At 42.2% G+C, this 26,734-nt stretch overlaps 1 protein-coding gene across 1 annotated transcript in view; it reads left to right on the top strand.

The window, feature by feature from the left end:
* Window positions 1-26,734, top strand: part of LOC127650021 (gamma-aminobutyric acid type B receptor subunit 2-like) — a 343,063-nt gene that overhangs the window by 253,326 nt on the left and 63,003 nt on the right. Inside the window, exons 9-13 of the mRNA XM_052135134.1 lie at window positions 1,177-1,257; window positions 3,090-3,240; window positions 4,086-4,218; window positions 5,505-5,612; window positions 11,660-11,782. Coding sequence (XP_051991094.1) covers window positions 1,177-1,257; window positions 3,090-3,240; window positions 4,086-4,218; window positions 5,505-5,612; window positions 11,660-11,782 — 596 coding nt within the window. The remainder of the gene's footprint in view (window positions 1-1,176; window positions 1,258-3,089; window positions 3,241-4,085; window positions 4,219-5,504; window positions 5,613-11,659; window positions 11,783-26,734) is intronic.

Raw genomic sequence — 26,734 nt, 5'->3', positions numbered from 1 at the left:
GGAGAAAGCGTTCCCTTTCCGCTATCCACCAAAGCAAACAAAGAGCTGCTCGAAATGTCTAAAGCTCCGTGTGCCGTCCAAATATGTGCGCAAAGCATGGCAACGATAAGGTCCAGTCCAGCCAACGCTCACGGCAGCCCAGGCAAGTATGACGGACATCTACACGTCGGCCTCAGACTGGGCGAGCAGACCCGAAGGTGGCAACGCTCTCCGATGCAGAGCTGTAAAGGTATCATACTGGCCATGGGGCAAGCCGGTTTCGTATCGGACATGGACGGGGGCAAACGAGTGTGCTGGGGTGTGGGTGGTTTGTTGTGATTTACCTGGTGAAACCACACCCGCTCCATTCCCCAGATCGCTGTTGCCATGATGATGTAATTTCAACAAACCCTAAAATTACTGTACTGTATTTTACAGATCAAATAATAAATGAGTTTTAACAGAAAAATAGTGCTTTTATAAAATTATAAGCTTCACATATCTGCCTTTAAACCCTCCAAATATTGGCCACAATCACTTCCATTGTAATTGCCTCACTGTAACCCAGATATTTCCTTTTTTAAAGAAATGAAGGGATGTTTTGAAAATAATTTTGGTGGTAACCCTCATTAAAACACAAATGATTTTGTGGTATAATGAAAAAAAAATTGTTTTACTTGTAGACGTAAACAAGCAGATGGTCTAAAAGCTAAAAGATGAACTAAAAACCACAAAACTGCAATTATGATTTCATGGGGTCTTTAATATACTGCATTTGTTGGATAAGTTGTGATATGTTTGGTTTCCCAGTGAAGTGGTTCATGCTGCTTGTTGGTGCCTGGTGATAGAGTTAGTCATTCATGAGATCAGTGTTTACTTCAGGTCTAATTAATTATTTGTATCACACGATATACCCACTCAGTAATCAGGTGCCTTTTAATTGATGTTCAAATGCATGAGGTTGCCATTTAAATGCCCTTTAGCTCTTATTCAGCTCCCTCACATTACACGACTAGTGAAGAATTGACATCGCACACAGAAGCCAGGCAATTTAAGGCAATATGTTGGACTTGTTCTGCAGTGGAGCACACAGAAACTAAATTTACTGTCTATTGTCTTGTTTCTCTCTGGGGGCCCCAGGCTTTGAACATTATCCTCTTATCACTGCTGTCCTTTTGTTCTCGCTGTCTTTCACAGAGGGTCAGGAGGTGAAAGTGGGCGAGTACAATGCCATTGCAGACATACTGGACCTTATCAACAACACCATCAGGTTCCAAGGTAGGAAAAGCCCTGTTTGTGTTTGTTTGTGGTCAATGTGAGTGAAAGAGAAACAGAAGGTTTGTATGCCTGCCAATGTTTTGTACTCACTGTTCCAAGAGTGGTGAACTGAATAATTCAAGACTTCTTTTTTTTCTTTTCTGTTTGCCCACATTGACATGGTATATATATATATATATATATATATATATATATATATATATATATATATATATATATATATATATATATATATATATATATTTGGATGGTTTGAAGGAATGGAATTGTTTTAATGTCTTGTGATTCCTCAGTTGGAACTTGTTAAGAGACAAAAAGGATCTAAGAAATAATAATTTGGAAAACTTGCCAAGTGTACTGTGGGGGGTGGAACAATGACTATGCACTGACCACAAATGAGGTACATTTGCAGTGTTTTCTTTTTGTGACTAGCATATTTAGTTTTTTCTTCCAAATTGGTTAAACCTATTAAATTTAAACCAGTTGGCCTGTTTTTATTATTTTAGAAAGGTTTTGTGCAACTGTAAGTGGGGAGAGCAGCTAGACTAGGTGAACACCAGTTTGGCAAGGCTGGGAGACAAGCTAAAATCAGCTTCAATCAGCTTAAATCAGCAAACCACCTTAGGCTGTTTTAAACTGGATTCTTTCTTTGCCTGGCACAAAGTAAATATAAACAGAGAAACAGGAACCTTGCAACAGGTCAATTATCCAGCATCATATATATTTTTAAATAGAAAAAAGTGGATAAATTTAATAAAAATTGGATAGAATGTAAATATATTAATCATAATGATATTAGGAAAACAATGGTGACAGAATGCCAGTGGGAACTGAAACAACTTGAATTACAAAACAGTAACTAAACATACACTAAATACCCAAAAGTATGAGGACACACTTTCTAATTAGCAAGTTCTGCCATTTCAGCTACATCCATGACTAACAGATGCAATCATTATCATTGAACCAATAATATCAATTGAACAGACATTCAGGCATACATCTCCACATCTCCAACATTTCCAGTACAATGGGGCATACCACAGAGCTTAGTGACTATCAACATCATGAACATGGAGAAAAAAAAATGCTTCAAAGAGTTTGGTGTGGAAGAACTTGACTGGCCCATACAAAGCCCAGACTTAAACCCTGTTGAGTACCTTTGGGATGCCAACTGGCAGTCTAGGCCCCATCACAAATATGATGCTCACTGATGATTTTATGCCTGAATATGAGAAAATCACTGCAGCCATGGTCCATAATGTTTGGGTGTATGCATACCTTTTTCCGTATAGTTTATGTACAGGTTCATGTAGTTAAATAGCAAAGCAAGAGTAGGAACCTATGTCCCAAAGTGATTTCTGATATAAGATGAAATCCCTCCCCCAAGTCTGTATATTTTTAGTACTTTCTAAACTCAGCAGAGGACAGTACAAAGTTTTTCAAAAGTTCTCAGGATGTTACGTTGGTTCAAGTCACACAGACAGCTCTAGGCTTATTTCGGTGACTCATTTTGTTTCAGTGCCATTAAGTAGTGAACTGTACTCTCCTTCAACTTCTCATTATGATGTAAGATTGCATCTTACATCACAAGCACCACCATAGTCTCTAAAAGCATCCACAAACATTATTATATAACCTTAAATAGTCAAATATGTCACATCAGTGACTAGATAACCCTGTGTATTCTGTATGTGGCATGGCATTTTAAAATCTTAGTCATGTAAATTAAACAGGAGCTACTTCCTAGAAAATGCAGACGTTGTTCTCAGAGGTGGAGTTTTTAGAGTTCCAATTGTAACTGACTGTGAACTATCATAATTCTCTTAAAGGTGTGGAACCGCCCAAGGATCGTACATTTGTGCAGAATAAACGAAGGCAAATAAATGTCCCCCTTTACAGCATCCTTTCTACAATTACCATCCTGGGCATGGTCATGGCGGGAGCCTTTCTCTTCTTTAACATCAAAAACCGGAACCACAGGTCAGTGATGTAAATAGAGTAGCCTCAAAAATATTTGGACATTTAAGCCACATTGTGACAGAGCAGAGGGCGGGTCCAGGTCATGATTTTACACACCCAACCCCTTATCAGGCTAATCAAGCCTCTGAAAGGGATAAAGGCCGACTGCGGACTGTGATGCGACAGAGAGAGAAAGTTTACGGGCAGCTGTCCGTCCTATGTGTGTGTTTGTGTCTTTTGGTTTTAGTTCTTTATTAAAAATATTATTTATACTGTCAAGCAGGTTCTTGCCTCCTTTGCATTAATGCCTTTACACCCATTTAAACGTTAAACTTAACATAGCATAGATGACAAAATATCAAACCATTTGACTTCTGCAAACAAATTAGGCTAGATCTTTGACCAATTACTTTAACCAACTAATATTAAGGGGATTTCGTAGTGGCATTTCTAGTGTATGAACTTAGTTCCCCTCGAGTTCACACAGGTGTATTTATCACATGAATTATGGACATGTTCAACTATATTTTTACAACCAGAAAGTGGCCAAACACTAATAATTCTTAACAGTATATCTATATCTAAAAAAGAAGTGAGGTCATGCTACAGTAGCTTTATTTAAAATAAATGCAACTTGGTTTGATGTTATTTAATTAATACATTTTTAAGTGTGGCTTAAGTGTCCATATACTTTTTGGAGTCACTGTGTAGAGAGAAGAGGGTCACCATTCAACATCATTCAGTAAGGCACTGTCATGCTCATTTGATATATTTAAGAGCATAGAGGCAAATGTAATATCATTGGTTAATTCTAAATTAATTGTGAATTTTTAATGTATCAGCTTTGGGCTTTCCTCCATCTGCAGGCTGATCAAAATGTCGAGTCCCTATATGAACAACCTAATCATACTGGGAGGCATGCTGTCCTACGCTTCCATCTTCCTTTTCGGTCTGGATGGATCCTTTGTGTCAGACAAAGTGTTCGAGACCCTCTGCACTGTGAGTAATGTCTGATTTCATTCAAAAACAAACATGATATATATATTTATGTCAAAAGTCACTTTACACCCTATCATGTTTTGTTTCTCATGATCTAAACATCTTTTCTTTTTTTCTCTAAACGGCTATACTAAAATTCTTAAAATTAAAGGCAAATAGACAAATATAAATTGTGCCTATGATTTTCTTAACAAAATTGGCATTTTAATCAAAAATAAATATATGGTGTTGGAGTAGACATTGAAGTAAAAGCAGCCAACATGGGAACTCTTTCAACAGTGTTGAAATACTGCACATAAAGTTGTTTGAGGGGATGCCATGAGCAGAACTATAATATTGGCAAAGTGTGTCTACTTTAAAGCATCTAGTATTTTGTGGTCGCTACATAATAAACATAATCCCATTTGTGTTATATCTTTTGTTTTTATGACTTAACTATTATTCTAAAATGCGTAAAGTAGTCAAAATAAAGAATGAGTAGGTGTACCCACAGTTTTGACTGCTGGTTTCTATTTTAATCTGAAAGCTTTTACATCTACTTCCAGACAACTTTGTCACTAAATTGAGTAAGCATGATCAGATGTGTCCCGTCACGCCTCCGCTCCCTGTTTGCATGTGACCATAATCCCCCTTTTAATTACAAGGCTTTAGCTACTGCAATAGCTTGAGTCCCAGGGGAAATAGCTCACAAATGTGTTGAAAATGGCACATTTTACCTGACTGAGATAGGTCAGATCTCTCTGGCCTGTGTAGATGAAGGCTTCCACTACAATATCAATGATTGGGTGCCACCAGGCAATCAATATTCTTGTACATAAAATACAAGTTTTTTTAAATGGAGTGAGGTCTTGTTGTTTGGGGGGGGTCTCATGGTGTTTGTGCTTTTGCCTTGGAATCAAAGACTGAGATTGATCAACCTTATACAGTTCATGGTATATACATTTCACTCCCAATGGAGCACAGAATAAAGAGAGATTCAGTAATTCTGAATTTGTAGAATGAGGGAAGAGAGATAGAAGTTGAAGTGAGGACAAAGCGAAGAATTCATGCCTCAATATCTTAAACAGAGCTCTCAACACAACCTGCCACTCAGTTTGCTTTCTGATAATGGACTTGGGATCATAATTTTTGTAGCTCCAAGTCCCCTTGCTTTCTTTGTATTCTATACAATAGCATCAGAGTGAAATCTTTCTTTCTGCATGTTACTTTATGTCAATGTCTAAATGATTAGGGCTTTTGGCTAGAAGCAACCTTGTTTTACTTTCCATTGTACTTAATGTTTTCAGGTCAGAACGTGGATCCTTATTGTGGGTTACACAACAGCGTTTGGTGCCATGTTTGCAAAAACCTGGAGAGTGCACGCCATCTTCAAGAATGTAAAGATGAAGAAAAAGGTGAGATATGCGTGGCTAAAGCAAATCAATTCAGATTTGCATTTGAACTGCCTTTTTATGAGTCATTATTGCTGAATGACACTGATACCTCTTATAGACATTTAAACAATTATGGGAGGAACTGCTGGACTTTAAAAGCTGTCAAGTTAGACATTTTTCCAGATCAACATATTTTGTGTTGATCCATAAGCACATGGTTGGTGTCACATGATTCAGAACAACTGATTGGGCATCATTGGTGCAGAACACACAGGAACTAGAAATATCTGTCATCTGTCTCATTGGTCACATATCAGTGGGTTATTCTTGTGGTTACTGTACAAAATATTTCTATAGAATTACAATACAAAAAAAAGATTTCGACTAAGATGAAACTAGATGAAACTATACTGGACTTATTTTTAACATAAGTCTTAAAATGAATAGAAAGAGATGGGGAAACAAAGAAAGAAAGTAATGATTGAAAAGAAGAAAGATAGATGGAAAAAGCCATGCTGCCTCTGGGCTGTCAGCTATCTAATTTTTCAAATAAACACTGTTATATAGAACTGCTCTTTTCACTAAAAGTCAGTTTGGTGTCTCCATGCTCAATTTACTGACACAACCAAAATCAGCCAGCACTGCCAGTCCTACGCAATGAATCTCTGATCTTTTAACAGTGTCTTCCTGTTCCGCTAGATATAGTCTTCAGAAATCATGTGTGAACCTCCTCTGTCCTTCCTCCAGAAGAAAAAGCACTATTCTGGAACAGTACAGAGCTTATTTTTAACTATAGCTACACACACACACTCATGGGTACAAACACATCCAAACTTAAAAGATTCTTGCACACAGTGGGTGTGCGAGAATCATTTATGTGCTTCTTTCTCTGACTATTGTTTTCCAACGCACTGTAAGAATGTGGAGGGTGAGGCTGCTGATACTGTATGACAGTGCTGTATGAATGGCTAGCCACAGCTCCAGCACCCTGCTGGCCATCTTTATTTATAGACCCCATAGCCTACTTCTATGCTGCAGCCTGAGTCAGTGGGGATGAATTCTGCAGGAGAGATCCAGATAAAGAAGTAGAGAGAAAAGGAGAGAGGTAGATAGAGAGAAAGAAAAATTAACAATGCTGTAGGTACAATTGGCAGATGTGCACTGAGAGAACTGTTGCGCTACAAAAAAGAATCTTCCTATTCAGTATTTTTGTCTTGTTTTTCATTAAATATCTAAACAGCCTTAAGGCAAGATTTACTTGAGAAGAAAAATGACATCAGATTAACTAAGGTGTATGATTAAAATAAGAAACAATTGGGTAAGAAATTAAGTTAAAACATGTTTATTTTTTCTTAGCCCTTTGGAAAATACTTTCCTCACTAGTTTTGTCACATTTTCCTGTAAATGTATCTTTATTTTTATATTTATTTATTTATTATTTTGCAGTGTGATAACTTAAAGGGACACAATTCTTTTTAAATGATAGTCAAGGTTTCTTTCACTAACAACAATCCTTATTTAGTTTTACATGACCATTTTCCATCTAATTAAAGTCAACATAAAACTGCGTCTGCAACACATTTTATTTCCATAATGTGGCATATTTCTCAGTGAAGCATGATATTCAGCAACATAAAAACTGTATAGCGAGACTTTAATTATCTACAGTACAGTATTTGGAACTGAAAAAATGAGGGCTTGGTGACATCAGCTGAAACAGGAAAGTTGTTCGAAGGTGGAGCATTTTTTATTATTATGAATATTATGAACCGTGTTCATTGCACTGAATTCCATGGAATACTCATTGATGATCAATTTAGTTGGAGAAAATAGCTAAGAATATTGGTGTCATCATAAGAATTAAGCTATTCTTACCAAATCAAATAATTACTTTGTATTTCTCTTTGAAAGACCCTTATGTGTCATACTGTAACATCATTTGGGCTAGCACATACTGTATAAAAGTAATCTCTCCTGTTTATACCTTCTTTTGAAACAATTTGTTAGAATGCTTACTTCATCTCATTTTCAAGAAACCTTTTTCAGAAGATGCACATAATTCTTAATGTTTATGAAATTAAATACATTCTGGTTTACAAAGTTAAACCAGACTCCTTTAAAATTATTTCTATTCCTGTTACACAGATTTATCATCGCAGCACAAGATCTTCAGAAAACCTTTTTTTTCTCTAGGTCAATTTGCAATTTCATAAAGAGGACCGTCTATTTGAAACTGTTTGCCTCTGTACCTAAAGAATTGCAATTCACCATCTAAAAAATTGCTCAACATGTTTCTTTTTTTGCAATAACTCTTCATCATTATCAAAGCTAATTTCTTTGTCTGATAGGTTTGATTTCTTTCCTTATTCCTTTTATATTTTATTTATTTCTCTCTCTCTTTTTGCCTTTTTTCTTTTCTTATATCTTTTTGTCTTTAATTGCTTATTAATTTATTTTTGTGTTGTGGGAAAGCACTTTGTATAAGCCCTTTTGTTTTGTTTTTTGTTTTTTTATTTTTACTTTCAAAGCGTTTTGTATTTTCTTTAAATCTGCTCCTGTTTCATTTATATTAAGAAGATAATTTTAATAATTTACAACAAGACCAGGGAAGTGTAATTTTAAAGGGGACCTATTATATCAAATTAACTTTAACTTGGTGTTTGTACATAAATGTGAGTCGGCAGTGTGTGTACACAACCACCCAATAATGTTAAAGGTCTACCCACATTCTTATATTTCTTATCAAAAACAGTGTGTCAAAATGAATGGTTTTTGTTTCTGCTCTAAAGTGACGTCACATTAGAGCAGGCCTCGCCCACGACTGGTGACGGACTCCACCTCTATTATCATAGAACCTCCCTTGACTGATTTACCCACAGTCTGCCATTTTGTTTTCCACGCTGGAGCAGATACAGTGAGAACAATAATGTCTCAGCTTCGTAAGCATCATAAATGTTCTGTTGTTGGCAGTAAAATTGAGCATATGAGTCTACATGTACTCCCGGCATCAGAGCCACTGAAGACGCAGTGGACAACTTTTGTTTTTGAAGGAAATGTGCCCCAAAACACACAAAATATGTGTATGTTTGTGCAAATCATTATACACTGGACTGCTTTGTGAATGATTGTCAATATAAAGCAGGATTTTCACATAATTTGATTCTCAAGCATGGATCAGTACCAACTGTTCATGTTCCAACTTTAGATGCTGAAGATGTAGGTATTGCATTTCATATGCTTGCAATGTTTGCAAATCGCCTTTCCGAATGTACTTGTTAACTGATTCCACGGCTAATGTAGCTAAAGTTACCATTGTCTCTGATTGTATTCACAGAGACCAGAGCTATGTTGTGGGTGAAAACACACAAAATCAGCATGTTTTTGAGTCCACCAAAAAAAGAGGCATTTACAACATGGTATAATAAATTATCTGTGGTATTTTGAGCTGAAACTTCACAGACACATTCTGGGGACACCTGAGACTTATATTACATCTTGTAAAAAGGGGCATAATAGGTCTCCTTTAAGGTAAATAGGCCAGTTTTAATTTCATGTCTACACAGTACATCACATCTATTTCAAAAGAGCAGGTGAAGTCCTGTTTTCAATTCCTGTTTTTGTTATTGTTTTTATAATGAAGTGTCAAACAAACCTTTGAAAAGAGAATGATATACAATTCCAACTTGATGCATGATATGTCATTTTATTTCTTTGGTGTCATCTCTTTTTTATTTTCACACTCTCAATTAACAGTGCTTAGAAGATTTATACAGTAGAGAAATAAACTGAGAGACCGTAATGTCCAGGCTCAGGGTTTTAACATAAGGACTGATTCCCTCTGGCTTCAGTGTGCAGGAAGCTGACAGTGAACTGACTTCTGCTCCACACAGTGATGGACTGCTGGGCTTTGGCAGTGTAAAGCGATGGTTGCTGTCAGGACTGTGGTTTGTGAGTGTGCGTGTGGGTGTGCCATCTCTTCATCAAGCTGAGAAGCAGCCTCACAGCTTTGACTCCTCAGACATCCCGTTGCAATTCAGACAGCGTTCGACGCGGGCCTGGTGGTCTGAGGGGTTGGCCACAGTCTCTCTCTCTGCCTCAGGGCAAAGAGTGGGCTTTGTTAATCACAAGGGGGGTGCATCTTTCTCTGCCTGATTTAAATTTGAGATCCAGGAACAAAAAGATTCTTGGAATAGATACGCATGCAAAAACACAGCACTTGCACAATGACAGTAGTAAACGTTTGGATTTTGGCCGGCACTTCAGATCAGGTTGATTGTTGCTATTTTTACAGTTTGTCAGTGAAGAGTCATAAAGACTACCTTTATGATATTTTTATGGGGCTATTTTTTTTACATATTATGGTCCAGCTTGGGAATTCTATAAGAAAGAACATTCTACGTAAGAAAGAAAATCATACAGATTTGAAATAACATGAGGGTGAGGGAATTATGACAGAAATGTCATTTGTTTGGGTGAACTATTCCTTTAAAAGCCTCAATTTTTCTTTTTTATCTGCTCAGTTATAAATGTTTTTTTTTAAGTGTAGAATGTGCAATTGTAATGACATGTAATGACACTTTTTCAATGTAATGAAAAAGTATTCATTAATGTATCATATACACATATAAACACAAATACAAGTCGAACCACATACATAAGCTACCCCAGTCTGCAATATAGAACGTACAGTGTCTCAAATAGATGGCATCAGTGATGTGTGCATCTGTAAATTCAATCAGACGCAAGCACATGATGTCCTGCATTACTTAGACAGAGCACAAACACGCTCTGACACTAATGCACTGCATAGTCTTGTAGACCTGCAGCAATAATCTTTTACAGACAGTGCACCATTTAAACTGTGAATTAGAAAACTTACACAGAGCCATTTTGCTCGTAAAAGCAAAGGAGTTTGGTTTCACAAGCTCCTGATTAGAGGCATTTAACTAGGCATTGTGTCTTTTGAGAATTATTTGAAAGTATCTTTAGCTTCAGGTGGTAAAGACATTTGGAGCAGTGACAATGTGGAAGTTGGTATTTTAGGATTGTTATTAGTTTTTGATCCTTCCTCACCTTCCATTTGCTGTGATAAAAGGAGATTTTGTACAATAAATTGCAGTTCAGCGGTCATGTGGCAAAGCATTACACTCTGTGATTGTGTTAATGCATTGTGAAATGTCATGATCCTGTGTTATTTCAAATGTCTGGCCATTTAATGAAACCATGAACTTCGATAAAGAGTGTCCATACTGAAGGAATTACCCATGACACTCAGTGGTCAGATTGAAAGAACCACAAACATCTGGTGGGTGTTTGGAGATCTCTCACTCCTTAGATAAAATGCACAGCCAAAAGTGTCGACACCCCCTTCTTTTTAAGGGGTTTTGATAGTCCCCTTAAAGGAACAGCTCACCTAAAATATTTTTTACTCCACCTAATGTCACTTCATACCTGAATGACTTTCTGCCTTGACAAATGAAAAAATATAAAAATCATACTCAGAACACCTCTGTTTTTGCCATAAAATGAAAGTTAATGGTGATTCAGCTATGTCACAAAGGACAAAAAACACTGGAAAACCACAGTAAAAGTAGTCAATATAACTATATCACTTTGTGTGAAGAACAAACCAAACTTTAAGTTATTATACACTCTCAAATCAAATCATTGATCAACTCCCAAGGCCAGGGGCCAAATTAAACACTATGGTGACTACAACGGGTTCATATGGCAAGCCATGAAAAGTCTAATTTAAAAATGAATTAGTGCATCTATGTGCTGAGGTGCTAAGAAAGTGTCTGTGCATTTCTCCTGTCTGATTCCTCTAAAATACACACAGGCCTACTTGCCATGACCTGTCCTTTGATTTGGGCTCTGTTCAGGCCAAACACTGTTAAATAGAAGAAAATAAAAAAAGATCAGACAGTAGAAGCTCTTTCCAGATTCAGAATGCAATAGGAGCTCACGCTTTTGAATTGAGTGAACAGCCCATTGATGGTTCCAGGCTATCTTTCCCTCTTTCTCATCCCTTAATCACATCTTCCCTCTGTTTTTATTTTATTTTCCAGATTATCAAGGACCAGAAGCTCTTTATCATCGTGGGTGGGATGTTGCTGATTGATTTGTGCATCCTCATATGCTGGCAGATTGTAGATCCCCTGAAGAGAACTGTGGAAGAGTACAGCTTGGAGGCGAGTTTGCTTGCTTATTTTTAATGTCATATGTTACGATTCAGCAGAATTCCTCATTCCGTGTCCTAATGGTTAATTAATCAGAATTGCATCATAGACACAGGGAGCTGGGCTAATTGGGAAGTACTTACACCAGCCAAGGGTTTATTACCATGTGAGTTATTTTTGGTTCAGGAAGTGAGATGTCATGGCCCGCCCCCATATCCATGGTGGTGGGAACATAGGCCAGCTGGAATATAGGGTATTGGCACACTTGCTTGGAAAAAAGAAACTTGGACGAAACCGTCCCTTGCTGACACACAGGGGGAAATGTGTGACAAGGAATTGAGTAGGGCTTCAGAATAGGCTGGACATTTTGAATCTCTGCTTGCTTCATCATTTGCCAGGCACTGACACAAGTGATTAAGGATGTTTTGCTGAGTACAATGTTAGACTTGACTGAGTAGTGGATGGTTCTTTTTAAAGTTACCATGATGTTCCTTTGTTTTTCCCAGAACATTTAGCTGGGTTTTGTTTTGAATTGTTGTTCTAAAAATGTTACTTGGTGTGGTCATTACTACATCCCCTGGCCTCTGACTTTAAGGCGTCCTAGTTAAAGAACAGCAGATTTAAGGGGCCGGTACAGAACTAATTTTTCCAGCCTTTTCAGAGGTTCCAGATTGGGAACCGGGACCCTGTTAATGGAAAAGGGATTCGTGAGAGAGTGGAAAAGGTCTTTAGCAGCACTAACAGGCGATGTGGCTGAGTGGACTTTGCCATCACAATGATGGAATCATGGCTGCCCCCCTCCCTGGAGAACTCTAGGCAGGGAGATTAGTGCAGATTGATTGGTGCTAGAAAAGGCCCATTAACTTTCACATCACTCTAGGGTGATAAGAAGAACTACCCCTTCCTCTTCTCTATATCCACCACTGTATATAGTGTACCTCAGACCTTAAAGGATGTTCAGAGGGATAGTTATGCTAAGAGATGGAAATATTTGCATTTCGGATTCTCTTTGGGTTAATTAAACAGAGACTGTTGTCCATGCTATGAAGTTCATTTTTATGCAAAAGCTCAGCAACACAATTCTGCGACAGCCAACTGAATTGCAGGTAGTGAAGCTCACATGATTTGCTGCCTTATACAGTCGAGAAAGAAAGGCACTGTACAGCAACTTGGCCACCTGCAACAATGTAATTTTTATCAATGTGAATGCACCTTTAGGGTTAATGTGCTCTTGAAGAATTGCTAAAAGTCATTGCTGAATGGGCAGCCACTTGTGACTTATCTGATGTGTTATTTGGTGTTTTTACTTTCTACGTATGTATTGAATAATTTTAAGGGGGTGACACTCTGTATAAGCTGAGCTTTAAAGTTTAAGTGTGTGTCTGTATGCGTGCGTGTACCTCTGTTGCCTTACGAATAAGCCATTGTTGACTGCTGTAGGATGTTGCATGTTTGTTTTATTTAAAATTAAGTGATGTCTGTGAACATAAACCACATTAAACCGAGTTAAATAGACAGCATTTTTGTGTGCTGTAAACTTTAGTATAGAGTTTAACTCACTGCTCCTGAAAAGCTTGCTGAGAGCAAAGTCAACCTGCTTGTGCCTCCTCACATCCAGATAGAGTTTGCAGATATTTGCAAAAGAACTGGGCCAAAACTAGGCCACATTTGCTGCATAGAGCAGAACTGAAGAGCTTGCAGAAGATTTTTAAAGTTGTATACCTGTTTGTAAGTATTGTAAGTATACCAGGGCAGTTAACATGAAATGTCAAATAGTGACAGCAGTGACCTGCTTTGCTTTGCTTGAAACAGGCAGTTTTCATGACCTCATATTAATTAATAGATTACGTATGATTTTTTTGACTTTTAAATTTCATTTATTTGGTCACACCACAGGACTTTTTAAAGTAAACTGTGTAATTTCTGCTCGACTAGTGCCACCAAACAGAAATAGTATATACAGTCACTGTTTTCAAACAGGTTTGTTCTTTGAACAAATAGAAAGTCCTGTCAAAAATGTAATCATTAGTTGTGTTACCAGTGTTGCTATGTCAGGTTGGACTGGACAGGACTTGCGTTTACATCATTTGAGCCTCATCATTTACAATTTTCAGAAATCAACCTACGAATGGCTTATTTAGTTTTCTCTGTATATTATGCTGGTATAGGAGAAAGTATTTTAAAACCTGAAACAAGTACACATCCTTTAAATGAACTACAAAAAAAGCTATAAACTGAGTAAAATTGTTAAAAAAAACAAAAAAAACAAACAAAGATATGGTATACTGATTTGTACAAAACCTAAAATATGCAATTTTCCTAATACATACAGAAAATAACCTAAAATTGTTATGTTGGAAAACGAAAAGGTTCATGGACATGTTATTAAGCTGCAAACCAGAAAGAGAATCCAGCATTAAGTCAGAGCAAATTAGCTTTGATTACACCGTAATTAGTTGGCAAAACAAAATGTTTCTCCTTGTGGATACTGGTCTATGAGAGAGGGAGACTTTAATGTAGATCCAGAGTATTGCTCTGTTTCTCTGGTCTAATGAAGGACAAACTGTGGAGGGGCTGATTAGCATTCAGCAGGTTTCTCCTGCAACACTCACCATTCTCACTCCTGTTCTCGTATCAACTCTGCAGCAAGTGCAGTCTGCCTGCACACACTATTGCAGTGTGGCATTGCCATGGCAACAGCCAAGGTTTCTGACACTTATAAACCAGTGCTGTCACTGCTGATCCTAAAGACAAAAATACATGGAAAGGCTTTGGACATGCACTGTAACAACGGGTGCCTGCAAACACACACACACACACACACACACACACACACACACACACACACAAATTATAAAGCACTGGAAACATGTCAAATTTGTGTGAGATGCTTTTGCATGCTGTATGATGTGTCACAAACAATCAAATGTCAAAACTGAGAGCTCATTATTGAGCTTCTGTTTTCATAAAGTGATTGATCATGCATATATGTAGTAGGATTAGTTGCAAAAGTTAAAACAGGACATCTGTCATTTTATGTTCTAATTTGGATGGGATTTGAATCTATCTAGTTATTATTAAGGTAAGGACTTGATGTGAATTTTAAGTTAGGTCATGTGCTCGGATGTGTGCATATGCGATATGAATATAATAAAGGGAAGAATTACAGTTTCCTTATTGCATATTTTTTTTATAAATTGTCTTTTTACGTTGGATGGGATGCCAGCAGTGCTTGAACCATAGACAGTTATTTTGGCCAAAAAGTTGGCAAAAAGGTTGAAATCTATTATGAAGGTGGGTGCATCAGACAGCACAATGCGAAATGTTGTTATAGACTTCTCAGAGGCATTAGATTTCTCTAAAAATCAAAAGATTTAGGTAATTTACTCCTTTTTTATCAAAGTTGTGCAACAAAAACACAGATTTGTTAAATTCGAACTGGATTAAAATTTCAAAGTATCTGTGTGAAACATGAATACTTAGCCTCTGTAGGGAAAACTAGTCCCATCTAAATAATGCATTAAGGCTAAAATATACTTCTATTTTCCGTGCGCTTCTACATTGCGTGGACAGTACACGTGACATAAATTTTGTCATTAGCACAGTACATGCAGACTATTTGTGTGCAGCCCCATTTTTCTAGTCTCTAGTCTGTGTGCATCGTCAGTACATGTGCCTGGAGTTGACCGTACTAAATAGTATCACAAAGCAGTGATAGTGTGAATGCGTCAAACTCTTTCTTACAGTCTTTTGGTCAAAGGAGTTTACTTTCAAAGCCTAGACCGCGTGTTTGCAAGACATAAAGGCACACAAAACAATTAAGCATAGCCTTTACTCTCAGCCTCTTATTTCTAACAATGAATGCTCAATGCACACCTTTATAAAATAAGGGTCTCTCTCTTCTATTACTGCTGACATGCTTTTCAGTCTTATTTAGTGAAAGTGAGCTGTCTTTCAAATTGTCTGGAGTGTTAAAATCACAAGCCGTCTCTCTCTCTCTCTCTCTCTCTCTCTCTATCTCTATCTCTCTCTCTCTCTCTCTCTCTCTCTCTCTCTCTCTATCTATCTCTCTCTCTCTCAGAATGAAGACAGGCAGGTAGGCATGAGTCACCAGATCTTTTCATGTGTAAATGCTCATTTTAAGAGGGACCTTTAATATAGGAAATAATTTGTCTTAACATGTGCACTTTCATTATAGATTGTTTTGACCAGGGGTGTCAAACAGGTAGTCCGCGGAAACAAAGTGCTTAAAAATATTGTTGATTTAACGTAATGCATCTGTATGATGATCTTATAAGCTACAGCAGGGCAGATAAACATTTTAATTTGTGGTGTTGCATGGATGTTATAACTTGCATCATTGGTGGAAATAATTTTAATTACGCACGGTATTCAGCACTCGCAGATTCACGACTGTCAGCGAATGCCCCGCATGTCTTCACACTGTGAAGTTTGTGCCAGTCTCTCACTGCAATAACGGCTACATGGACTGGTATAAGAATGAATATTAGAGGTAATATATTTTCAATTATTTCCAGAATTTGTATTGTTACTAAGCTGGGGTGCATTTCCCAAAACTATTGTTGGTCACTAGTTCCATCGTTACCAACATAGTTCAGCGATTTTGTGTTTCCCGAAACCATAGTTCCAACGAACGTTTGCAAACTGCGTTGCAAAGTTGTGCAGTTGGAACTGCAGTTCTCCATCTGTGGTTAGAAGTATAGTTCCTTGTTAGTTTGTGGTGTCGACATCATTAATTTTGCCACAGCTGTGATGTTTTTTATTCAGAGATATCACCCCTATGCCCTATTCCTTTCGAAGACTTCACCAATCACTTTGAGAGCTTTGGATGTCTTAAAGTTGCGGTGCTCAAATATCACGTAATTTACATTTTTTTTTTTAAAGTTATTTTTATTGGAAATTCTGTTTGAAATGATCTTTCAGCGTGACTGTTCCACAATTGTTCTCCATTTAAAGTGCCCTCCTAAGGCATTATTTATGCCATTTTGAACAAACGAGAAATTTCACATATGGCAATATATGTAAAACATAAATGTATATTAGTGATGTTGGGCCTCATGTATTCAGATACAAGACAAAGGCAAGCCTAACACAGTAGTAAAGCCTGACTGAGGCCCACAAACACACAGTCATGAATCTTGCTGATAAATGTCATGACAAAATCAAACAAAGAGAGTACAAAACAGACTACAAATCCCAAGAAGCCTTGCTCACTTTACAACTATGTGTGAAATTCCAAAGGATCGAACTCTCAACTCCTATTGGATGAGGTGCTTAACAGAACGCCCCTCAACCATGATGTCATCTGGAGTAGAAATACCTCGGAAATCCTTCTGGGCATCGCTTCCAGTGACTTTGCTTGCCGTGCATAGATGCAGCTCATCGCTGCTCTCAGGGTGTAGCCTCGTTGCACAAGGAAGTAACGTACGACTGAGACTGTAGCCATACAATCTCTATCTCGCTGGACGAGTTGAGATTACTCTGTGTTCCACCGAACACTCTAACGGATCTTAAGGAGACCGCCGAGAAATCCGCATAATCATCCGTTTCCCTTCAGAAGTGAAGAAAGAAGAATTCTCTTCCATATTCAACCAAGTCGACGTCGCTGATTTCTCCGCCAGCCCGCTGAGAATCAGCAGCCGCACCGTCTGCCGATGGAGCAAGGAAACGGCCTCCCATCATCACCTGAGCCTCGAGGAATCAAGTCAGAGTCAAACGACGGATGAACACACAATCTACATGCGTCCTCATGCGATCCAAGTAAGAGGTTAACGTCTGGGCAGATATAGAATATTTAGGTGTGTTATTCTTGTGTATCAAGGTTATTGCTTGTACAGTTTACGGACTGCCAAGTCGCCAAGTCCGCTCATTGTTGCTAATAATACTCAAGGTATTAATGTAACATACTGTTATCACGAATGAGATTTTCTGTGTTGTATTCCAACTACGTTGGACTGTTGTGTATTTACGCCTTCATGGATGAGAACGGCACACTCTGTTTATCCATTAAAGGGCCAAAGACCGCGGGATGGGTTTCGAGCCGTTCACCACGTCTCTGAGTGATAAACTAACAGCTGCCTTCTCTCCCACAATCGCGAAACCGGCTTCGATGCCACTACTTTATTCTCTCTCTCTGTCGTACTAACCTCACACACATGTGACCCCTCACAAATATTTGGCTAGCAGATAACTTGGTGATAGAGCTCTGCTTTGTTTCCAAGTTATCGTACAAGCAGAGACGCACGGTCAACGGGCAGACAGTTGTCTTCGGCTTCTCTCCACCTACATTCGTGGCCATATTCTTTGGCTGTAAATCTTGAATGCCGTACTCTCCACAAGAGTCACGTCCGCCGTTTTGTGCACATCACACCTTACACACACACACACACACACACACACACACACACACATACCTTTCTCTCATGTGTTATAGGCTTATTTTGGTTACCATATCTAATCATGTCACTGTTTAGTTTGCAGTTTTAAGTCGGAAGTTTATTGACTGCATTGTATTGATTATTAATTGATATTACTGCATCAATAAACTTTGTTATATTTGTTTTGGTTTGTTTACACATGTTTCAAAGGCTGGCAGGGGATGCCAGTGCTCGGATTCAAGCCTTCGTTGTTTCCTTTTGAATATTGATGCTCTCCAGACATCCATTTTCCTAAGAGAACAATCTAATATTGAGACTGTTATACTGTCTGGTTATTAGTCCCTGATTCCATGGTGGAGCCCCGGCGATATTAATCCTTATTAATATTCTATTGATTTTGCTAATTGACAAATATCTTTGATGATTGTTGAATTTGAAGGATCAATAAGCTAGTGTTAATTCTAATCAATGTTCCATTAATTTTAATAATTAATGATTATCTTTGATAATAATTAATATTCTATTGAATTTGATAATTGATGGTTGTCTTTGATGATTGTTGATTTAAAGGATTAAAAAGCTAACATTGATTCTAATCAGAGTTCTATTGATTTTAATACTTGATAATTATATATAATTATTAATTATTGCTAATAACCAAACCCGCTCCTAAACATAGAGCCCAGCAGTTATTTTCAATTATTTAAAAAGTGATTTGTACTGTACATGTAAGCAACATATCTGCAGTGCTTTGAGTGTAGTGTCAGAAAGTGCTATGTAAGTGTAAAATGTATTCATTCACATTTCAAAATATTGCAATTTCATATATGTAAAACATAATTTCCCAAATATCAGTGTAATTTTATATAGCCAAAATGCCCAAACAATAACTGTAGAAATATACATGTATTGCCATATATATGATTTCTGTTTGGGATAACATGTCAGTGTAAGTGGTTTTGTGTTTATTGAGTTTGTTCACAGAAGTAAAATATAATAGAATTGTTTACAGTTGTGTTTCAATTAATGTTTGCATGGGAGGAAAACATAGACCAAGGTAGGCAATTACACAACATGATTATTAAAAAAAGTTATGTCAGTCAAGTGAAATAATAGTGAATACAGTAACCAAACGTCTAGGTTACGTATGTAACCTCCGTTCCCCGATGGAGGGAACGAGACGTTGTGTCAGAGAAGCGACACTAGGGTTCTCTCTTGAGCGCCTCTTGAGCCTCTCTTGAGGACCTCTGATCTATGAAAAAAGGCCAATGAGAGTTGGCAACCAGTATTTGCATGTCCCGCCCCCGGACATACGGGTATTTAAGCGGCGCAAATACGGGAGTTCATTCAGGATTTTTCTGAGGAGCCGGAAATGGTCCGGCCACAACAGGGGCTCGGCTCAGCGACGTGGCAGGGGAGACACAACGTCTCGTTCCCTCCATCGGGGAACGGAGGTTACATACGTAACCTAGACATTCCCCTTCTGTCGCTCTCTCCACGTTGTGTCAGAGAAGCGACACTAGGGGTCCACTTAAAAAGAGCCATGCGCTGAGCCGTGTACGTGATCTGCTGATACAGGAGCGAGCAGGTATTCCTACGTGCAGAACGACCAACTGTATCAGGCTGCATGTACCCTTCCCCAATGCCCCATTTAAGCCATCAGGATTCCTTATCGTTACCCTGGAGGGGGGGACAAGGTGACGGCCGCCAACATGGGAACGGGCCAGCCTGGCTGGGCCTCTTTTCTCTCTATGTTTCTCGCATAGAGCAACTATGGCCGGGGCCCTTACACGCATTGAAGGAAGGGGGTCTTAGCCCTTAGTAGGGCGGAGAAGACCCTGCGGAGGCCACACCTACTGGTAAATACGTAAGGCACGTACTGGACACAGCAGTGAAAGGGCTGGGTCTGCCTCCTCCCGGGGCAGTGCTTGCAGGTTCACCACCTGATCCCTGAAGGGTGTGGTAGGAACCTTGGGCACGTAGCCCGGTCGCGGTCTTAGGATCACGAAAGTGTCTGCCGGACCAAACTCCAGGCAAGCGTCGCTAACAGAGAACGCATGCAGGTCTCCGACCCTCTTGATGGAAGCGAGCGCGATCAGCAGGGCGGTCTTGAGAGAGAGGGCTCTGAGTCCAACTGAGTCAAGCGGCTCGAAGGGGGGTCTCCGGAGTCCCATAAGGACGACCGAGAGATCCCAGGAGGGAAACAGGTTAGGCCGGGAGGGAGTCGTCCTCCGGGCACCTTTTAGGAACCTGACGATTAAGTCGTGCTTACCAAGAGACTTGCCGTCTACCGTGTCGTGGTGGGCCGTGATAGCGGCAACATACACCTTGAGGGTGGAGGGGGACAGCCTCCTCTCCAGCCTCTCCTGAAGAATCACGAGCACTGACCTAACTGCGCACTTCTGCGGGTCTTCGGCTCGGGAAGAACACCAGTCCGCGAACAGACGCCACTTCAGGGCGTAAAGATGCCTGGTCGAAGGGGCTCTGGCTTGGTTAATAGTGTCTATGACGGCCGAAGGTAGGCCGGCTAGATCCTCCGCGTCCCGTCCAGGGACCAGACGTGGAGATTCCAGAGGTCTTGATGCGGATGCCAGAGCGTGCCCCGTCCCTGAGAAAGAAGGTCCTTCCTCAGGGGAATTCGCCAGGGAGGGGCTGTCATGAGGAGCGTGAGATCCAAAAACCACGTCCGGTTGGGCCAGTAGGGGCCACCAGAGTGACTTGCTCCTTGTCCTCCCTGACCTTGCATAGCACCTGTGCAAGAAGGCTCACTGGGGGAAAAGCGTACTTGCGCAGCCCCGCGGGCCAGCTGTGCGCCAGAGCATCTGTCCCAAGGGGAGCCTCTGTGAGGGCATACCAGAGCGGACAGTGGGAGGTTTCCTGGGAGGCAAACAGGTCTACCTGGGCCTTGCCGAACCTGTCCCAAATCAGCTGGACCGATTGGGGGTGGAGCCTCCACTCTCCGCCGGGCAAGGTTTGTCTTGACAGCGCGTCCGCTATCACATTGAGGTTGCCGGGGATGTGAGTGGCGCGCAGTGACTCCAGTCGCTGCTGACTCCAAAGGAGGAGACGACGGGCGAGCTGTGACATGTGGAGGGAGCGTACTCCGCCTTGGCGGTTTATGTAGGCCACCACCGTGGTGCTGCCTGTCCTGACTAGGACATGCTTGCCACGAATCAATGGAAGAAATTTCTTCAGGGCAAGAAAAACGGCCAGCAGTTCTAGGCAGTTGATGTACCAGCGGCCTGCGGCTGCGCGCCCGTTGCACACGGCGCCCCAACCCAACTTGGAGGCGTCGGTTGTAACCAGAACGCGACGGGACACCTGCTGCAAGGGTACTCCTGCCCGTAGAAAGCAGAGGTCTGTCCAGGGTTTGAAGGTTTGGAGGCAAGCAGTGGTAACTTCCACGCCGTGCGTGCCGTGGCGCCATGCTCGTCTCGGGACTCGAGTCTGGAGCCAATGCTGAAGTGGTCTCATATGCATCAACCCCAGTGGCGCGGCCGCCTTGGAGGATGCCATATGCCCCAGGAGCCGTTGGAAACATTTCAGAGGGACCACGGTGCCTGGTTCGAAAGAAGCGAGGCATTCCAGCACTGACTGAGCACGCTCGTTGGAGAGACGTGCTGTCATTGAGATTGAGTCTAACTCCAAACCGAGAAAAGAGATGCTCTGGACCGGGGTGAGCTTGCTCTTTTCCCAGTTGACCTGAAACCCTAAACGGCCGAGGTGCTTGAGCACCTGGTCTCTGTGTGCACGTAGTAATTTCTGCGAGGAGGCCAGAATGAGCCAACCGTCGAGGTAATTGAGTATGCGTATGCCCGCTCCTCGTAGCGGGGCAAGAGCCGCCTCTGCGACCTTCGTAAAGACGCGAGGGGACAGAGACAGGCCGAAGGGGAGGACCTTGTACTGATACGCCTGGCCGTCGAACGCGAACCGTAGAAAGGGTCGATGTCGAGGGCGAATTGAGACGTGGAAGTACGCGTCCTTCAGGTCTACCGCTGCGAACCAATCTAGATGCTGGACGCCAGACAGAATTTGTTTCTGGGTAAGCATTTTGAACGGGAGTTTGGACAAGGTCCGATTGAAAATGTGCAGGTCCAAGATCGGTCGTATGCCGCCGCCTTTCTTGGGTACAACGAAGTAAGGGCTGTAGAAACCCTTCTTCGTTTCGGTCGGAGGGACAGGCTCTATCGCGTCCTTGATTAGAAGGGAGGCGATTTCCTCGCGCAGGGAGTGGGCATGTTCGCCGTGCACTGCGGAGGAACGAACGCCCACGAAGGGGGGCGGAGACCTGGCAAACTGAATTGCATAACCGAGTCGGATGGTCCGGTGCAGCCACCATGACGAGCTGGGCAGTGAAAGCCATGCCTCTAAGCTCCGTGCTAGGGGCACCAAGGGGACGAGTATTTTGGAGGTACCCGGCGGGGCTTCGCAGCGGTGCGGAACAGGTAACGCGGCGTCGGGAGGCGCTGTGGCGTCCCGAGGCTCTGGTGCCGAGAATAAACTCAAAGCACTTACCTTGTTCCGCGCACCTGGCAGGGGGCGGGTTCGTGACTGAGGAGGAGGTCTGATGCTGGCGTCCTCTGGACTCGTCTGAACCGGCCGGCCGGGGAACAGTCGTGGGGCTGAGGGCGGAAGCACCGCATCCTGGGCGCCGAGACTGTTGAGGCCTGAAAGCAGAGTGCCGTGAGAACGGCTTTTGCGGGCCGTGTGACCCAGAGGTAAAGGAAATAGCTCTTTTATTGAGAATTTGGGTACCGCAGCCCAAGTCCAGCCATTGCTGACGTTCCTGGACCACCAGGGTGACCAAATGAAAAAACAAAAGATTCTCCTCCCGGCCCTCCACCGGGGGACGGAGCAGTCTTACCATCTCCGGAGCTAACTTCTCGTCCTCTGGGTCCGCTGTCTCAGGGACGCCTGGGAGCCTTCCGGGTCCTCGATGGGGTCCGTGAGGCAGGGGGCGTACACTTCCTGCGGTTTGCTCGACGCCGGGGCTGAGAGCTGGGCCCAGGTTGGGGCGGAGCAGAAGGTCTTCTGGCCACGGGAGGACGCCCTCAGCGAACAGGTGGGGCCTGGGCCATGGCGGCAAGCTTGCGGTGCGGCATGATGTGCGAAATGGCCTCCGTCTGCTTCTTCACCAGGGAGAACTGCTGGGCAAAGTCCTCAACGGTGTCGCCGAAGAGGCCGAACTGGGAGACAGGGGCGTTGAGGAAGCGAGTCTTGTCGGCTTCACGCATCTCAACCAAGTCCAGCCATTGCTGACGTTCCTGGACCACCAGGGTGACCATCGCCTGCCCGAGAGCCTGCGCTGTGACCTTCGTCGCTCTCAGGGCGAGGTCGGTCGCTGAGCGCAGTTCCTGCAGCGTGTCGGGATCAGGGCCACCCCCGTGCATGTTGCGAAGTGCCTTGGCTTGGTGGACCTGCAGGAGAGCCATGGCATGCAGGGCGGAACCGACGCGTCCGGTAGCGCTGTAGGCCTTCGTGGTGAGCGAGGATGTTGCTCTACAGGACCGGGAAGGGAGTACAGGGCGGCCCTGCCAGGTGGTAGTGCTTCCGGGACATAAGTGGAGCGCAACAGCTCTATCCACCTGGGGGATCTCCGTGTACCCGTGGCGCGCTCCGCCGTCGAGTGTGGCGAGGGCGGATGAGCAGGTGGCGGTGCGACGAGTGGAGAGGGGTGCTCTCCACGAAGACGTCAGCTCATCATGCACCTCCGGGAAGAAAGGAACCGGGGGGGGGCGAGGCTGTGAGCGGCGCCCCACGCCCAAGAACCAATCGTCCAGCCGTGATGGCTGTGGAGAGGATGGAGGGTTCCAATCCAGGCCCACGCTGTTGGCTGCCCGGGAAAGCATATCGGACTTCTGCAAGCCCGAAGGCGGCAGCTCAGAGGAGCCCTCAGCGTCAGAGCCCACGCCCTCCGATGTTGTGGCGAACTCATCTGCTTCCATCGCAAGAGGGTAGGCAGACTGGCTGTGAGGCGAGTCGCCGCCCCCTCGAGCGGGGACGGGAGTCAACGAGCGTGCCGAGGCGCGGGTGGTCCGAGGGGGCGTACCCGGCGGAGCTGCACCCGCTGCCATCCCCGAATCGCCTCCATCGCCAGCCGCATCGTCCTGAATCCCGTGGGAAGAAGGAGCGACGCGGGGGGCGGCTGGAGTGGCTTGCTTACGGTTGTAAGCAAGCCGCGACCGCAACGTTGTCATGGTCATGTTCTCGCAATGAGAACATGAACCATCCACAAACGCAGCCTCGGTGTGATCGCCTGCCCAGACACACGAGACAACGCCTGTGGCCGTCGGAAGCGGAGAGTACTCTACCGCATCCAGAAACAACACAGGGGCGGAAAGGCATCTTTAAAAAGACGCGTCCTTAAAAGGACGTTCAACGCCGCTGTGTTTTTGCTCTTTTAGAGGAAATTACTCTTTTAAATAAAATCACTCTTTTATGAATGAAAGACTCGTGAGAGATCTTTCTTATCTGCAACTGTCGATGCGCTCAGGGGCAGGAAGTGCACAGCCGTGCAAACAGGAGAAAGCCGCTGTTGTGCGCCGTAGAATCCAACAGCATGCAGCAGAGGATAGCAGGAACTCGGTGTGTAATACGCAGCAGTCTGCAAACACGACCATCGGCTCCGAAGAAATTTTCTGAATGAACTCCCGTATTTGCCCCACTTAAATACCCGTATGTCCGGGGGCGGGACATGCAAATACTGGTTGCCAACTCTCATTGGCCTTTTTTCATAGATCAGAGGTGGATATCGGCGCTCAAGAGAGACCCCTAGTGTCGCTTCTCTGACACAACGTGGAGAGAGCGACAGAAGGGGAACTGTATTTAATAAGAACAAATTAACCAAACATATTCTGAATAAAATTTTTTCTGCATTCTGCTCCTGCATGATGCATTCTGCCTTGATGTGGGTTTAGAGGATCATCTTTATCAGCAGCAGCATCTTCATAATCATCATAATCATCAGCACCAGCATGACAATTAGTTTTTGAGCAATGGTATTTTTTGCAATAACTACTACAACAGCACAGCTGTTTGGAGGGGTCGGCTTCAGGCTGACACTGGACTTGCTTATTCAGTGAAAACATTGTTTCAACCTTTCTCACATAGAGAGTTGCCTTCCATGGGCCTGATTGAACCTATCTGCAATGGTGGCTGGATTCTGAACATATGTCAGGAGGTATGGGCGTAGAGGATATCTAATGTCTCCCTCTTTAGCCACCTGCCAAATTGCAGAATTGGCCCACACAAAATTATCATTTGTGCTTCCAGGACATTTTTCCACTATGTCAGTGAAGACCCCTGGTCACACACTACTTGAACATTAATGGCTGGATAGCCCTTCCTTCAAATGTGGACTTGCCACTGGGATTCAGGGTGCCATTGATGATTCCAATCACTCTTGGGAGCTGTTGATTGGCCAGCTGGAGTTGTTTTGGGGAAAGTCAGTGTGGTGTTCATAAGCTGTAACAGCAAAGGAGTTACTGCTGTCAGCTAACTGAAGACTTGCTGAGCCCCAGGCCATCACAACCACCTCCATAAATCTTCCCACAGCATACAGTTGAAGTCAGAAGTTTACATATACTTAGGTTGAAGTTATTAAAACTCATTTTCTAACCACTTCACAGATTTCATATTAGCAAATTATAGTATATATCTACTTTGTGCATGACACAAGTAATTTTTCCAACAATTGTTTACAGGCAGATTGTTTGACATTTAATTGATTATATTACAGTTCCAGTGGGTCAGAAGTTTACATACATTAAGTTAACAGTGCCTTTAAGCAGCTTGGAAAATTACAGAAAATTATTTTCTTTAGGCAATTAGCCAATTATATTCTGACAGGATAATTGACTAACTGGAGTCAATTGGAGGTGTACCTGTGTATGTATTTTAAGGCTTACCTTCAAACTCAGTGCCTCATTGCTTGGCATCATGGGAAAATCAAAAGAAATTAGCCAAGACAAAAACAAAATTGTGGGCCTCCAAAAGTCTGGTTCATCCTTGGGATCTATTTCCAAATGCCTGAACGTACAACGTTCGTCTGTACATACAATAGTACACAAGTATAAACATCTTGGGACCATGCAGAAGTTACCGCTCATGAAAGAGATGCATTCTGGCTCCTAGGGATGAATGTAGTTTGGTGCGAAAAGTGCAAATCAATCCCAGAACAACAGCAAAGGACCTTGTGAAGATGCTGGAGGAAACAGGTAGACGAGTATCTATATCCACAGTAAAATGAGCCCTATATCGACATAATCTGAAAGGCTGCAAGGAAGAAGCCACTGCTCCAAAACTGGCATAAAAAAGCCAGGCTATAGTTTGCAAGTGCACATGAGGACAAAGAACTTACTTTTTGGAGAAATGTCCTCTGGTCTAATGAAACAAAAAATGTACTGTAATGATCATCGTTATGTTTGGAGGAAAAAGGCTGAGGCTTGCAAGCCGAAGAACACCATCCCAAACCTGAAGCATCATATAGTTTTGTATACTTTAATTATAGTTTATTTATAGTTTAATACATGATTTATATATATATATATATATATATATATATATA

The sequence above is a fragment of the Xyrauchen texanus genome, chromosome 10 (assembly GCF_025860055.1).
Source record: "Xyrauchen texanus isolate HMW12.3.18 chromosome 10, RBS_HiC_50CHRs, whole genome shotgun sequence".
Taxonomy (NCBI): domain Eukaryota; kingdom Metazoa; phylum Chordata; class Actinopteri; order Cypriniformes; family Catostomidae; genus Xyrauchen; species Xyrauchen texanus.
The sequence above is the reverse complement of the archived record's forward strand: the minus strand, read 5'-3'. Positions and strand labels throughout refer to the sequence as shown.